Source organism: Babylonia areolata, chromosome 26 (genome assembly GCF_041734735.1).
Source record: "Babylonia areolata isolate BAREFJ2019XMU chromosome 26, ASM4173473v1, whole genome shotgun sequence".
NCBI lineage: Eukaryota > Metazoa > Mollusca > Gastropoda > Neogastropoda > Buccinidae > Babylonia > Babylonia areolata.
The window spans coordinates 29,507,396-29,523,753 of record NC_134901.1 but is presented as its reverse complement, the minus strand read 5'-3'; the positions used below and the strand labels follow the sequence as shown (position 1 = coordinate 29,523,753).

The following is a 16,358-nucleotide window of genomic DNA, read 5'->3' as shown; positions in this document are numbered from 1 at the left end:
GGGGCATACTTCGACAGGGGGATGCGGTTCTTCGCACTCTGTCTGAAGTAAGTCTTTGCAAGACCTTGAAAGAAGCACACACTTGACTGTGGAGTTAATACGCGGTAATATATGACTGAAACACAAAGCTTCAATCTTATCCTGGTCCCCCTCCTCCGTACGTCCCCCGGAGGACGCATGGTGTACTTGCCATTGTCCTAAATCGTCCCTTGGGGGAAAAGTCAACGTCCTAATATGTCCCCCAGGGGACGCTCTTGGACGTCGTCCCATGCTGTTTTGGCCCCCGACCGACATCGCTTTACAGTCTGTCCCAAAACGTCCCATCCCCACTGACATCGCTTTACAGTCTGTCCCAAAACGTCCCATCCCCACTGACATCGCTTTACAGTCTGTCCCAAAACGTCCCATCCCCACTGACATCGCTTTACAGTCTGTCCCAAAACGTCCCATCCCCACCGACATCGCTTTACAGTCTGTCCCAAAACGTCCCATCCCCACTGACATCGCTTTACAATCTGTCCCAAAAAGTCCCATCCCCACTGACATCGCTTTACAGTCTGTCCCCAAAAGTCCCATCCCCACTGACATCGCTTTACAATCTGTCCCCAAAAGTCCCATCCCCACCGACATCGCTTTACAATCTGTCCCAAAACGTCTCATCCCCACCGACATCGCTTTACAATCTGTCCCAAAACGTCCCATCCCCACTGACATCGCTTTACAATCTGTCCCAAAACGTCCCATCCCCACTGACATCGCTTTACAATCTGTCCCAAAACGTCTCATCCCCCACTACGAACACAAATGTTTCTGCTTTATGTTATAATAAATTACTTCAATACATTCTGTGCATATTTTGACATGTTTTTGCTTTATTGTGACCTCTTGGCAGATTTTCATCACTGACCACTACTGATAGCGTCATTTTGTCACATTTGTGTCTGATTATGTCTTGGCAGGTTTCTGATCGATACCTGACGATTGCTGACATTAGTTGTGACGGTTATGAAATAATTATTGGGACTTTTTTTATTTACAGGATTTGACCATAACCATTAACTGACCACTACTGACCACTTATGACCAATACAAGACCACTGCTTGCCAATGTTGACAACAAACCACAACCCGAAAGTGGTCTTTCATGTTTGTATATCACTAAGACGATTGTGAGGTTTTTGAATGCTAACTTACAAATGCTGACCACAACTGACCGCTAGCTGTTCAGATTGTTTTCTTTTGTGACGCTTATGTAGTAGTATGATTTCTTGACAGGATCTGGCCCATACATAAATACGACAGACCATCAGTGACCATCGCTGACCACTGCCGGATACAAACGATCACTCCCGAAAATGTACTAATTAATGATGTTTACACAACAGTAAGACTTCTTGGCCAAGTTTGACTGTTCACTGACATGCTGACCACACCCGAAAGAGTGCAGCTTGCGTTATGTTTACATTGTTTTGCATCAAGTACGTTGAATGTAAAAAAAAAAAAAATAATAAAAATTGTACGTTTTCACTGGTTTTGATCGATGACCACTACTGGCCACTACCAAAAACTGCATTATCATGAAACAAATAAAAGCTTGGATGAACATAGACATAGGGAAATATGGACCCTGGGGAAAACAGACCTGGAGAATATGTGGCTGAGTGGCGGGGCATAGACCTACGGGCACACAGACCTGGGGGAGTTGAAGATATCAGGTGTGGGGTAATAATTATTCCCTCTATCAGAATAAGAATAAGAATAACTTTATTATCTCCAACTGGAGAAATTTGGTCAGGTGCATTATCACAACATAGACAAGTAAACAACATGGGGAACATAACTGTAAAAGTCAACAACAGCTTTTACGAATATTACGAAGACACAAATGTAAAAAATATCACATACACCGTTTCATACATACATCCACACACTGCAGGTAATAACTGGTATTCTTAATGTAAAAACATAAAGAATTAAGAAACATTATTTTGAATATAATTATAAGCATAGCCTACTGTATTGCACATTGATTATAATAGACAGATAAGGTAAGAATAAAGATAAATTGCGGAAAACCACAAACAGACAATCAGCACACACCCGCACCCACCCACCACCCACCCACCCCACACACGCGGTTTACTTGATTAAACAAGAGTAATAAACATATGTTCTCAAATAAAAGCATTTCACATATTCGCTTTTAAAACATTGCAATTAATTATTACATCGTAATTATTAACAGAAATATATTTACATTCATTCTGCATATTGCACATTATTCATCCTACATATTGCACATTCATAATGACCAATTGTCACGTTTTTAAGCTCAGTAAACACAAACACACACACACACACACACACACACACACACAACTAGAACAAGGTACAACCTATTGTGCACGGACTTTCACACGTCTCACATGAGAGTGCGCGCACGCGCGCGCGCACGCACACATACACACACACACACACACACACACACACACACACACAGTTCTCAAGAATTTAAAAGGTGGATTGAACGTGGAATAAAAGTCTTCAAAGCTCTGGATTTCAACATAACTCACTCAGTACGGCCAGCCCTCTCTTCTCCTCTACACAGACCCCTCGGATGTCCAGTGGGTGTCTGAATGACCCAACCTTTATCTTCCGTCGTCAGAATTGTGGTATTCTTTGTCAACATTCACCTCTTCAGTGTAAGAGCCTTCCGCTTGCAATATTTTGATGGTGGTAATTGGGCTGAAACGCTGTTAACGTCGTCTCTTTCGCCGTTCGTATGGAGAGAGTTAAAAGTTCTATAGCGTCGTCCTGATGTCAATAGCTCATAATACTTTGCTAAAATATCGGTGTCGTCAGTTGCTATCTGCCTGCTTTTTTTAACCACTCGACTTTTATACAGCTCTTGCATACTAGCTTGTTTCACTCCCACAATTTTACTGCATACACTCATGACATCGTTCAAAACACGCTTACTCCTCACTCCCAAACTTCCATACCAGCACATAAATGAAACTGTGAGCACGGACTCGATACAACATCGATAATAACTTTGAAGAATAGTTGAATTTATACCAACATTTCTAAGCTTCTGTAAACAAAAAATTCTAGATTGACATTTCTTATGAATGGAATCAACATTTCTGTCAAAAGTCAGCTTATTGTCTAAGATGGTCCCTAAATATCTATATTCATTGACCCTCTCCACTGTTTGACCATCAATAACAAGGTTAGCTACAGGCAAGGGGTCTTTCCGAAAATCTATTAACATTTCTCTTGTTTTCAATACGTTGAGATCCAGATAGTTTTCCTCACACCAAGAACAAAACTTTTTAATTTCACTGAAATAAATAGCATCAGAGTTGGACAGATCTGCAATAGCTGAATCATCAGAATATTTTATGACAGGAGTTTCCTCCGTGCCTCTGCAGTCATTTGTGTACAGTGTAAATAGAACAGGGGACAGCACTGTACCTTGGGGTGCACCAGTAGAAGTAGAGTTCAGAGAAGAGTGGGCAGAATGAAAGCGGACGGATTGAGTTCTATTGAGAAGAAAACTTACTATCCAAAGAGTAAGCTTCGGATCAACATCCAAGCCTAGCAGTTTGAGGGCAAGGAGATGAGGTTGTATTTTGTTAAAAGCAGAAGAGAAGCCAACTAAAAGGATACGAACAAAAGATCCCGTTTTATTCAAATGAAGGAAAGCATTATGAAGGAGAGTTAGGATAGCATCGTCAGTACTTGTGTGCTTTATAAGCAAACTGAGGAGAGTCAAGCTGCTGTTCAGTGAAAGAAAGAAGATGGCGGAGAACAATTTTTTCAAAGCATTTCATCACTGTTGAAGTCAGGGCAACAGGACGGTAATCATTTAGTGCGGATGGGTTCTTTTTCTTGGGGATAGGACAGATAGTAGATTTTTTCCAGATGCTGGGGACAGAGCAGTCCTTCAGAGACCAGTTGAAAATTTTGCAGAACACGTCACACAACTGGGAAGCACATGTTTTCAGTAATCTTCCGCAGATATTGTTGGGGCCAATTGCCTTCAAATAACGATTCAACAACTTTTGCATCGATCTCAAAGTCCTCACCTGTGTTTCTATCTTTGATCTTTTCCTGCAACTGTGAAATAACACTATCCAGTTCCTTTCCCAGATCATTCCTTTCAAAGCGACAGTAGAAATCATTCAGTTTGTTTGAAAAATCAAGCTGTTCATCCCTTTTCATTTCACAAGCTACTGTTTTCCTTTTCGTTTCTCCAGTGATAATTTTTAACCCATCCCATGCATCTGCCATTTTTCCTGTCTGAAACTGTTGCTCTACTTTTGACTTGAATTCCCTCTGTCCCCTTCGTAATTCACCTCTAAGCTTCTTTTGTATCAGTTTCATATCCTTCTTGTTCCCTGACTGAAATGCTACCTTTTTCTCGTTTAAAATGGTTTTGAGAGACTTTGAGATCCATGGTTTGTTGTTGGGGAAATTTTTAATTATTTTTGTCGGAATTATCATGTCTTCACAGAAACTGATATAAGATGTAACAACATCAGCTGCTTCATGAACATTCTCACATGGGTCAGTCAACACACTCCAGTCAGTACAATCAAAACATCCTCTCAGTTCATCCACACTCTCTGACGTCCAAACTTTCACACTCTTTTTCACAATCGGCTCTGTCTGTATCCTGTCCATGTCCATGTGTGTAAAACAAAGTGACAAAAATTACTTCTAGAAGCCGAAGACAAGAATGTCTGATTTGACAATCCTTCATCTTACATTAGTAGATTCTGTTGGGAGTGTCAGCCATCATCATTTTTCTTTTTCGTCACAGAGCCGATGTGTTTTTCCAGACGCGCTTTTTTTTTTTTTTTTTCATTAATACAGAATAGTTATATGAATATTCAGATACCTTAGTTTCCACTGCGTACCTCTATTGTCCAGTCCAAGGTCTGTTAAAAATCAGCCCATCAGTTCCTGTGATGTTGATTCTTTTTATGCGATTTAATACGACCGACTGACCTTCGACCATTGGGTCTTTCACTAATCCTATCATTTTGCGCACAACGTTCAGCAGAATAAATTGTTGTAAATGAATGACTACCTGTTAAGCTTTTGAAAAAATAATTGATTATTATAATTAATTCATAGACATCTCTATTTATTTACCAATATTCAAAAAATAATTGTTGGTACATTTTGACGCTGTTGGTGGTATAAAAATAGCAACAATTCCGTGCCTTCAGACTCACGACCTGCATGACTGACAGATGTCAACAATTCCTTGACACAATAAAACTTGTCTTATCTGTCTATGAAATTCATTTACACTGGTCTACTTCTGTTAAAGAAAAAAACCCAAACAAACAAAAACAAACAAACAACAAAAACAACAAGAACAAAACACTAAAGGGAAACGATGCCTGACCTATGCCTAGACCCGGCGCGCTGGTCAGGTGCCCCCCCACCCCCCACCCCCCCACCCCCACTCCGCCCCCTCCCTAAAAGAAAAAGTTTCAGGAAAAATAGACATCAAATTAAAATGAAATGAAACGGAGGCACACTTTTTGTGTGTGTTTGAAACACCCATACAAATGCATTCTCCCTCTCTCTCTGTCTCTCCCTGTCTGTCTGTCTGTCTGTCTCTCTCTCTCACAGAGGGGCTTGTCTGTGGAATGAAATACTATCCTTTTTAAGATAACACCTTTTAAAGCGTCACTGTTTTCAAAAATACATATCGTGCATATCTAATGAAAAATCTATGATTGTGCTGTATGCCCATCGTTATCTGCAATAATTTGGATCATTCATATGTTTACTCCTCTCTGTTCCTGAGTCAGTTTCTTTCAGTGTCTGTCCCATCTGTCAGTCTCTCTCAATGTCTGACCATCAGTCTGTCTGTCAGTCTGTCTCTTTCATTCTCTCATACCTTCTTCACTCCATACGTGTCCTACATCCTTCATCCTTCCCGCCTCACCTCTCGTCCATGTTTAGTCATGGCTTCATTGCACTGTGCATGGATGGAATATTATGTTCTTATTGGTAGTCATGGCTTCATTGCACTGTGCATGGATGGAATATTATGTTCTTATTGATAGTCATGGCTTCATTGCACTGTGCATGGATAGAATATTATGTTCTTATTGGTAGTCATGGCTTCATTGCACTGTGCATGGATAGAATATTATGTTCTTATTGGTAGTCATGGCTTCATTGCACTGTGCATGGATAGAACATCATGTACTTATTGGCATGCGTATGTAATTTTGATAATGATGCTGTTGTAAATGTTTTGGTTTTCTTTCTTTCTTTCTTTGCCCAGAGGGACAGATGTAAATAAGCATGTTATGCTTATTCCGCTACCCGTTTGAAATAAAATATCGTTCGTCCGTCCGTCCGTTCGTTCTCTGTCCTACCCACCGATCTCTCTCTCTCTCTCTCTCTCTCTCTCTCTCTCTCTCTCTCTCCTTTCATCTTCACTGTCTTCTATCTATTGTATTGTTAGATCTATATCACTGAGGTCAATATTTCCCGAGGTCTTTTTCCCCCACAGATCTATGTTCCCTCAGGTCCATCCCCATGTCTATACATTTCCCCATATCTATGTGTGTTTCATCATCCATACACTTCTAGGTAGTTGTCAGTGGTCAGCAGTGGTCAGTAGCAGTCAGTGGTAATAACCGGTCAAAAAGTACTAATATTGCACACGAGAGTTCCCATAGTCCCGAAAGATGTTAACATTGCGCAAGCTGCACACTTTGGGTTGTGGCAAGTTCTTGGTTTGTGGTGAAGGTGTTCTGATAATTGTAAACAAAACATCTGTTAGCTAATTGTGACAGGTTATCATGAAACAGTAGTGCAAATACATATCATTTGTTGGTCACCGATTATTTTTGCTAAATAAAAAAAACAAGTATCCAAAAAGAAAAGAAAATGGAGTCAGGGGTTTTCAGTAAACAGGTTATTGAAATAACACCAGTTAGCAGAGAATTCATTTTGCCTAAAATTCATACTTGTATGTGCTTTTCTATTTTGTAACTATAGGTAAGTAGTATTCTAAATACAATCAAATCAGGCTGACTGTTATCTCGTTTACACTTATAAATATAGGATTTAGCTACCAGAATAATAAAATCAAATACCACATCAGTTTTGATGTTTCCATCACATCCAAACAAGACCAGGTTTTCAGCTGTTTGTAAAAAGATTGCAAACGACATTATTTGTGGTTTTGACGGAGACAGAATTTCGGTTCTTGCTCTTTTAGATCTTACTGCAGCATTTGATACAATTGATCATATACTTCTCATTGAAAGACTCTAACATAAGAATCTTTTGGTGTCCGTGATCTTATTTCCTGGTTTCAGCCCTACCTGTCTAATCGAACGCAGAATGCCTGTGTAAATGTCAAATACTCCAATGAAACTGCTATCATATGGTGTCCCACAAGGATCGTCCTTGTCCCTGTTCTGTATGTTTTGTATGCAACCCCACTATCTGATGTAATAAACCGTCAGTCTCAAGTACGAGAGCTTCGCTGAAGACAACCAACTCTATCAGTCAGCTTCTATTGCTGAAACTGATCAACTGATGACACACATGCAAGAGTGTATAACAAGACTTGAACTCTTGAATGATCTTCAACAAACTACAGCTCAATAATGAAAAGACTGTCACTAGTCTGTCCAAAGAAAGTTGTGAACATTGTTATTCCTGTCCCCCAATCAGTGCGGAACCTTGGTATCAGTCTTGACCACAATCGGTTCTTTCAGCAACACATTTCTAACATTTGCAAATCAGCTTATCTTGAGTTGTGAAGAATTAGTTCCATCCGCCTTTACCTGTCTATGGAAGCAACCAAAACATTTGTCTGTACTTTTGTTTTGTCCAGGATTGATAGCTACAAATCTCTGTTCTTGCATTCCACAAAAAAACTTCACTTGACAAACTTCAGAGTTCAGAACAAAGCAGCTCGGCTTATTTTCAGATCCTTCAGATTTGAACATCTCTTCCACTCTCTTCATTGGCTACCTGTTTCAAAAAGAATTGAACACAAGCTTCTTCTTTGACATGTCTGCCCTCTCAAGCTCTGGCCCTCGCTACCTCTCTGACTTCCTTGGAGTGTACTGTCCAGCTCGTCACCTTCGTTCTGCTTCTATACAAGGCTGTTGAAAATCCGTGTTGTAAAGAAGAAGCATCGAGGTCAGAGATCTTTCTCTTTTCAGGCCCCGTCATTGCCGAACAAACTACTGGAAACAACAGTGTTTTTCCAGTGCTTTTCTTGGTATGATCTGCTTCCAAGTCCATGCTTTGTTGTGGGGAAACCGTTTGCTATTAGCGGTGTGCCTGCGAGTGTCCGTGGGTGTGTGTGTGTGTGTGTGTGTGTGTGTGTGTGTGTGTGTGTGTGTGTGTGTGTGTGTGTGTGTGTGTGTGTGTGTGTGTGTGTGTGTGTGTGTGTGTGTGTGTGTGTGTGTGTGTGTGTTTGCGCGCGTGCGTGCGCGCGTATGTGTGTATGTGTCTGGTTGTGGATGGGAAGGAGGTGGGGAACGAAATGCAAATCGCTTTGAGCAGTATTTCTGGAAAAAAAACGCGCTTTTTAAATGTCCATGATTATCATCATTATTGTTGTTGTTGTTGGTAGTTGTAGTAGTAGTAATACCAAGTCAAGAAGATTTCATACTACACAACGTGATAGATTGTGGCATTCTAAATGTTTTAGATTGTGGTCAGTCGTGGTCGGTAGTGGTCAGCACTGAACAGCAGAAGTTAGCAGTGGTCAGTCAACGACAAAATTTTGTCAGGAAGTGCTAGTATATACTGCATAAACGTCACACACACACACACACACACACACACACACACACACACACACCGACCCACCCATCCACACACCCACCACCACCACCACCACCACCACCAACAACAACAACAACAACAATAACAACAACAAAAACGACAACAACAACAACAACAACAACAACAACAACAACAACAATAACAACAACAAAAACGACAACAATAACCACAACAATTAAAAAAAAAAAGACATTTGAAAACAGCAAAAAAAACAGTCTGAACATTCTCTACGTAGAAGTCAGTAGTCGTCAGCGGTGGTTATTTAACGATTAGGGAAAAAAAAGAAAACTGTCAGGGCGTGATAATAATGCACAACCAGAAAAACAACTCCATCTGGTAAGCAGAGGTCCACAATGGTCTTCACGAATGAACACAACACAACCTGGGGGAAATAGGAACGACCCCTTTCAACCTGTATCCTAATCAACACAACACAACCTGGGGGAAATAGGAACGACCCCTTTCTACCTGTATCCTAATCAACACAACACAGACCTGGGGGAAATAGGAACGACCCCTTTCAACCTGTATCCTAATCAACACAACACAACCTGGGGGAAATAGGAACGACCCCTTTCAACCTGTATCCTAATCAACACAACACAACCTGGGGGAAATAGGAACGACCCCTTTCTACCTGTATCCTAATCAACACAACACAGACCTGGGGGAAATAGGAACGACCCCTTTCAACCTGTATCCTAATCAACACAACACAACCTGGGGGAAATAGGAACGACCCCTTTCAACCTGTATCCTAATCAACACAACACAGACCTGGGGGAAATAGGAACGACCCCTTTCAACCTGTATCCTAATCAACACAACACAACCTGGGGGAAATAGGAACGACCCCTTTCAACCTGTATCCTAATCAACACAACACAGACCTGGGGGAAATAGGAACGACCCCTTTCAACCTGTATCCTAATCAACACAACACAACCTGGGGGAAATAGGAACGACCCCTTTCAACCTGTATCCTAATCAACACAACACAACCTGGGGGAAATAGGAACGACCCCTTTCTACCTGTATCCTAATCAACACAACACAGACCTGGGGAAATAGGAACGACCCCTTTCTACCTGTATCCTAATCAACACAACACAACCTGGGGGAAATAGGAACGACCCCTTTCAACCTGTATCCTAATCAACACAACACAGACCTGGGGGAAATAGGAACGACCCCTTTCTACCTGTATCCTAATCAACACAACACAACCTGGGGGAAATAGGAACGACCCCTTTCAACCTGTATCCTAATCAACACAACACAGACCTGGGGGAAATAGGAACGACCCCTTTCAACCTGTATCCTAGATCGCCACTCAAGGCGGCTTTATTATCATAAAAAAAAAAGAAAAGAGGAAGCGATAATTAATCTTCAAAATATCTTGAAGCCAATAGTGTTTCTTTTTTCTGGATAGGGCTTAGTAAGATTGGCAAAACCAACAAATTAAACTGCATTGTCTCCTGATCTCCTTCCCATCTTTTCCTCCTCTTCTCACAATTCACACACACACACACACACACACACACACACACACACGCACATGCACATACACATACACACAAACACACCGAAAATGCATTGTTTTCTTACATAAAATTAATCAGGGATGTTGTGATAATGGTAGGTATACTATTTGTATTTGTATTTCTTTTTAACACAACAGATTTCTCTGAGTGAAATTCGGGCTGCTCTCCCCAGGGAGAGCGTGTCGCTACACTACAGCGCCACCCTTTTTTTTGTACTTTTTTCCCTGCGTGCAGTTTTATTTGTTTTTCCTATCGCAGTGGGTTTTTCTACAGAATTTTGTCAGTAACAACCCTTTTGTTGCCGTGGGTTCTTTTACGTGCGCTAAGTGCATGCTGCACACGGGACCTCGGTTTATCGTATCATCCGAATGACTAGCGTCCAGCCCACCACTCAAGGTCTAGTGGAGTGGGAGAAAATATCGGCGGCTGAGCCGTGATTCGAACCAGCGCGCTCAGATTTTCTCGCTTCCTAGGCGGACGCGTTACCTCTAGGTCATCACTCCACATGTTACCGCGGTTATGGAAAGATTCCATAATTATTTCAATTATAAAAGCAGGAAAACCCCAAAGTGATAAAAATAGCTCTCGACCCATTGAAGTAACGTCCAATACTGGAAATATTATAGAAAAGAATGTTTTAAATAGATTGCTACACTACGGTGAAAAAAATGAAATCATAATTGTAAAGCAAACAGGGTTTAGAAGAAAAAAAAGATGTCTTGTTATTTTCGCAGCCTGTGAACAAGACAGTGATTCACACAGCAGTTCGGACGTTTACATTAACCATTCCCCAAGAACCCCCACCGTAGCCTTGACCCACGATATCCACACACAACTGTGTCACACCATTATCACCAGCATAATTATGGTTGTATAACTTTATCCATTGACAGAGTTCTCTGTTTGAAATTCCGTCTGGCGTCCGGCACCATTTTTCCTCCATCCTTTTTGTTTGTGTCCGTGTATTCATGCAGCAGTCGCTTCACAAAGTCTTCGGTCATTTTACACAGCAGCCGTGTCTGTAACCTGTTCTTCGTCTTTGTACTCCCAAACCACTACGCTGCTGTCTGCTATAGACAGCGTGTTGGACCCCATGACTTCGCTGACAGACACCTGACCGTTGGAGCCTGAGACAAAACTGCCCGGCTTCACTCCATCGCCGCTTCCGCTTTTGTTATCTACAAGGCTGCTGCCCAGCCCCGGCTTTGAGTCCACCCCTCTGACAGGCAGGAGGCCGTAGGAGCCCAACTTGCTGCCGGAGTCACTGGCCCCTGACGGCTGTCTGTTTTGCCGGTATAGGGCGTAAAGGCGGGGCAGGAAAAGACAGGCCAGCTGGACACAGCTGTTGATGAGGTGCGTCAAGGCCAGCACCACCACCTGAAACATGTTGGCAATGGAGGGAAAATGGTCAATGGATGTTGCAATGTCCATACCTGTGCAAGTTAGATTTTTCGATGTTTTGTCGTTGGCTTATTCAGATCAATTCAAGACAATGCTCTCCACACCCAAGTACACACACACACACACATACACGCGCGCGCGCGCGCACGCTCAAGCACACACACACACACACACACACACACATACACACACGCACGCTCAAACACACACACACACACACACATTTTTCCACGACAATGCTGTATATTGGTGTAGATCAAAGGCAGTGATTACTAGACATCCTTCGGTGACTGTAACGTTGTAAAGCATGTGTATGATGGCTAAAACAGTTATTTGTACAAAGCGCCTCAGGCTGCAAGCTGGTTTCAATAAGAGTAGTCGTCCATACACACCTTATCAGCAACAGTGGCATTATGAAAGAAAGCAGGCCAGAAAATGGGGTCCTGCATCAAATGACATCTGTTTCATTCTGAAAGCTGGGATCTAAACAATGGACCAACACCAACTATCAACAGTTGTTTTGCTTCTTGAAGAGCTCATCGTCAAGCTTCTAATGTTAGCCGGCTCCAAAAGCGGCATGATATTAAGCGGGCACCGAAATGAGAGGTTTTCAATAGCAATGTCTGCTCGTTCTGCATCACGGACGACTCACGTGACCTGGGATTAGCTCCCAACACATGTTTATAATTCTCCTGCTTCAGTCCTATTATAGTAATCAAAGTACCTTACGGTGGCATGGTAAACACACGAGAGATGTTAATCAATTTACAGATCATACGGCTTGCTACCACCGTGAGGGGACACCGCGGACAATAGATGAACCAGCCTGCATCCCGTAGCTGACAGCACGATACTGAAAAACAAGCATGCAGCGTGCTTGGCGGGTCATTTCTAGTTGATAACAGTACATTAAACCTGAAATTGCATGGATCAGTATAACAGGTCGACTTCAGGTGGATGAATTTCACAGGTCATAAAACACAGGACAGTAAAACAAGAAAGCACTTCGTTCGCTATATTGCATTAAAGACAAGTATGATCCTCATAATTCAGATTGCAGTACCTGAAACAACGGTAACCAATAACAGAGACACAAAGTCTAAATTCAGTTGATGCACCATTTGTGCATCTGTTCATTTTCATCTCAATGTATGGTTCAGTGGCCTGTATATTTCCACTCCACACCCTCACTATCCATCACAAGCGAGAAAAACATTGAAGTTTTCTTTTCTTTTCTTCGTCTTCTGTACCCATTATGGTTTTAGGGTATTGTCTGGGTTCGGTTTTAGTGGTGTGTGTGGGTGTGTGTGTGCGCGTGTGCGTGCGTGTGTGTGTGTGTGTGTGTGTGTGTGTGTGTGTGTGTGTGTGTGTGTGTGTGTGTGTGTGCAAGTGCGCGCACGCGCGCATGTGTGTGTGTGTATGTGTGTGTGTGTGTTTGTGTGTGCGTGAGAGAGAGAGAGAGAGAGAGAGAGAGAGAAGAATGTTTCAGTCAATACAGGCCAAGGCCCCTGTTGATGTTGTGGTGCACAGAAATACTTTTAATACACACACACACACACACACACATACACACACACACACACCACACACACACACACACACACACACACACACACACACCATACACACACACACACACACACCATACACACACACACACACACACACACACACACACACACACACACCATACACACACACACCATACATACACACACACACACACACACACACACCATACACACACACACACACCATACACACACACACACAGAGACAGATATATATATATATATATATATATATATATATATATATATAGAGAGAGAGAGAGAGAGAGAGAGAGAGAGAGAGAGAGAGAGAGAGAGTTATATATACAGAGTTATAAAAATAGTTTAATCCTCTACTCCCATACGGAAACAAAACGTTATATATGAAGTTTTATCCTCACTTTTGACACCCAGTTCGTTCTGCTTCTGCTTACGAAATCATTTTGCTTATTGTAAGCTTTATTTGGCCGTTTTAGATTTTCCATTCCCATTATCTTTAACCATTAAGAAATGCGTATGATAACGGAATTCAAACATAATTATTGGATAATGATTAGTTTCAACATAGATTAAATCATTAGGCGTTTTCATAATTACCCCAAGACATTTCGTCAAGGCTAGTAAATGAACCTTTCACAATGAACTGGTGATTCGTAAATATTTCAGCTCCGTATTGTGTAACTGGTTGAATGTGACAGTCAAATGTTTTCATAAAATATTCAAATGGTTGAGTTTCTAAACTGGACTATTCTTGTAGGATACAGAGAAGTACATGTTTCGCTCTGCTGACAATGTCTGTAATGTAACAGTAAAACTAAGTTTTGTCGAAAAACATGAATCTAAGTATTCATACATATTCACATTTAGCATAAGTATTCCATTTTTTTCTCTAATCCCCAATACTCCCCTTTTCTAAACACAACTACATTACTCTTTAACATATCAACTTTCAACTTAAGTGAATAAGCAGCTGTGCACAAAGTATTTAACCGTGTTTGTAAACCGTACACAAAGTATTTAACCGTGTTTGTAACCCAGGCATTAAAACAACGTCGTCAGCCAAAAGAAATATATAAATTTTCTAAGCCGTCACCAGTTCACTGTGCACCATGTTACCCACGTCTAATAACTTCAGAAGTTCATTCGTTTATAAACAGAGAGAGCAAAACAGGGCTGAATACGTCTCCTTGCTTCACACCAGAAGTGCACTGTATGTAATCAGTCATGTTGCCTCCACCTCTCACCCTTGTTTTCACACATCTATACATACTCAATACACATTTAAGTAGCTTTCCATTAACACCTGTTTTCAAGAGAACAGACAAAATAATAGTTCTATTAATGGAATCAAAAGGCTTTTTCAAAATCTATACAGGCAACATATCATTTATGGTAAAATGTTTCTGTACAAATGTCACGGATGTAGCGCATATGGCCTCCTCTACACTTGTCACTCAGCCACGACGAACTTGATCATCCATGAAAAGACCTCATCCTCAGCCTTTAGTTTGTTCTCCTGCCCCCCCCCCCCCCCCCCCCCCCCCCTCTCTTCCCCTCCAGTCCGTGCCATTCTCCCTGTTGTTACTTTACCTTTTCCACGTGCATCACACATTCCTTGCGCAGGCTCGCGACTGAAATTATCGCTTCGCTCAGCTAGAAGTTGAAAACTCACCAAACAAAAACATTACAAATTCATTGGCTTCCAGATCTTCAATGGCGTTTGGTCGCCTTGAGTCCCAACCTTGTGCAAGGTGGACAGGGATATCTGGTCATTCAGGTACGCCCGAAAGGTTCCCTGTACTTTTTTTTCTTTTTTTTATCCCTGAACCCTCTCTTCATTGAGAATGGAGTGTAGAGAAGGGAGAGTTCCTCAGTCTCTTTCAATAGTGTCTTCCCTCCTGTTTCCTCACTGGCCAGAATGTGACACCCGAACTCGTCACCGAGTGTCTGCCGCACTGTATTTCTACCCGTCGACTGCTGAGGTCAGCAATGTATGTACACACATTAGACGCGTCTCCCAAGACTAACACATAAAGACACGAGAACGGCCGGCCTACCACGAAATTGAACAAAATGATAATACAAAAATGAACAAATAACAGGAGTTATATTATTATTATTATTATGTATTATCAATAACTGGTATGAAAACGACGAAATGGCTTCTGTGTTCGAACCTAGCTTCCGAAATCAGAAAAACAAAACAAAAACCAAAAAAACAAAATAAAACAACAATTTCATCATTACTTACGTTTCCCCATGCCTTCCTTTGTGAATTATTTCTTGGGCTACCTCATTATTCATAAATAAAGAGAAAAGAACAGGGCCATGCACATCACCATGTTTTACATCATTAGCACAGTTATAACCAATAAATTGTGTTCCAAACAGCAATTCCAGCCTAAACGATATCATACATGCCTTTTATACACCGATATAACTTTCCTTTCATACCATTTTCTAATAAGACATGCCAAAAAGTTCCCTTGATAAAGAATTAACGCTTTCTCGAAATACATGAAAGCAACGTACAATTTTCTGTCACATGAGAATTGATTCTGATTCAGTGCTAACCGTGTGAACACATGATCAACTGTTGAATAATTCTTTTAAAATACGGTCTAGTATCCATTCCTGAAGTGTCGAATTTAGAACAGAACTAAGAAGCTCACTACTAATGTCAGACAAAGAAATGCCTCTGTAATTATTTGGATCACTGACATCCCCTTGTTTGAATAAGGAAGAGTGATTCTAGCCAGTTGTCGGGGTATTCACCAATATCAAACAATACATTTTCTTCTTGGACTTATATGGTTGTGAAATTTCGGGTTTCGAAATATCCAATTTTATGGAAAAATTACAATTAAAATTGTACAATCTAGTCCTAAAACTAAGACAATCCACCCATTCATTATGATAATAGGTGAAACTGGTAAATTTCATGTGTCTGTCTCTGTAAGAACCAGAATGCTGACATTTTTAGTTTAGGCTTGTTACAAACCAAAGAACGTTA

At 41.2% G+C, this 16,358-nt stretch overlaps 1 protein-coding gene across 1 annotated transcript in view; it reads right to left on the bottom strand.

Moving 5' to 3' along the window:
* Positions 1 to 11,268: 11,268 nt before the first annotated feature.
* The window catches only part of LOC143300286 (metabotropic glutamate receptor 7-like), a 98,405-nt gene continuing 93,315 nt past the window's right edge, over positions 11,269 to 16,358 (bottom strand). The window contains exon 6 of the mRNA XM_076613881.1: positions 11,269 to 11,771. Coding sequence (XP_076469996.1) covers positions 11,397 to 11,771 — 375 coding nt within the window. The 3' untranslated portion in view covers positions 11,269 to 11,396. The remainder of the gene's footprint in view (positions 11,772 to 16,358) is intronic.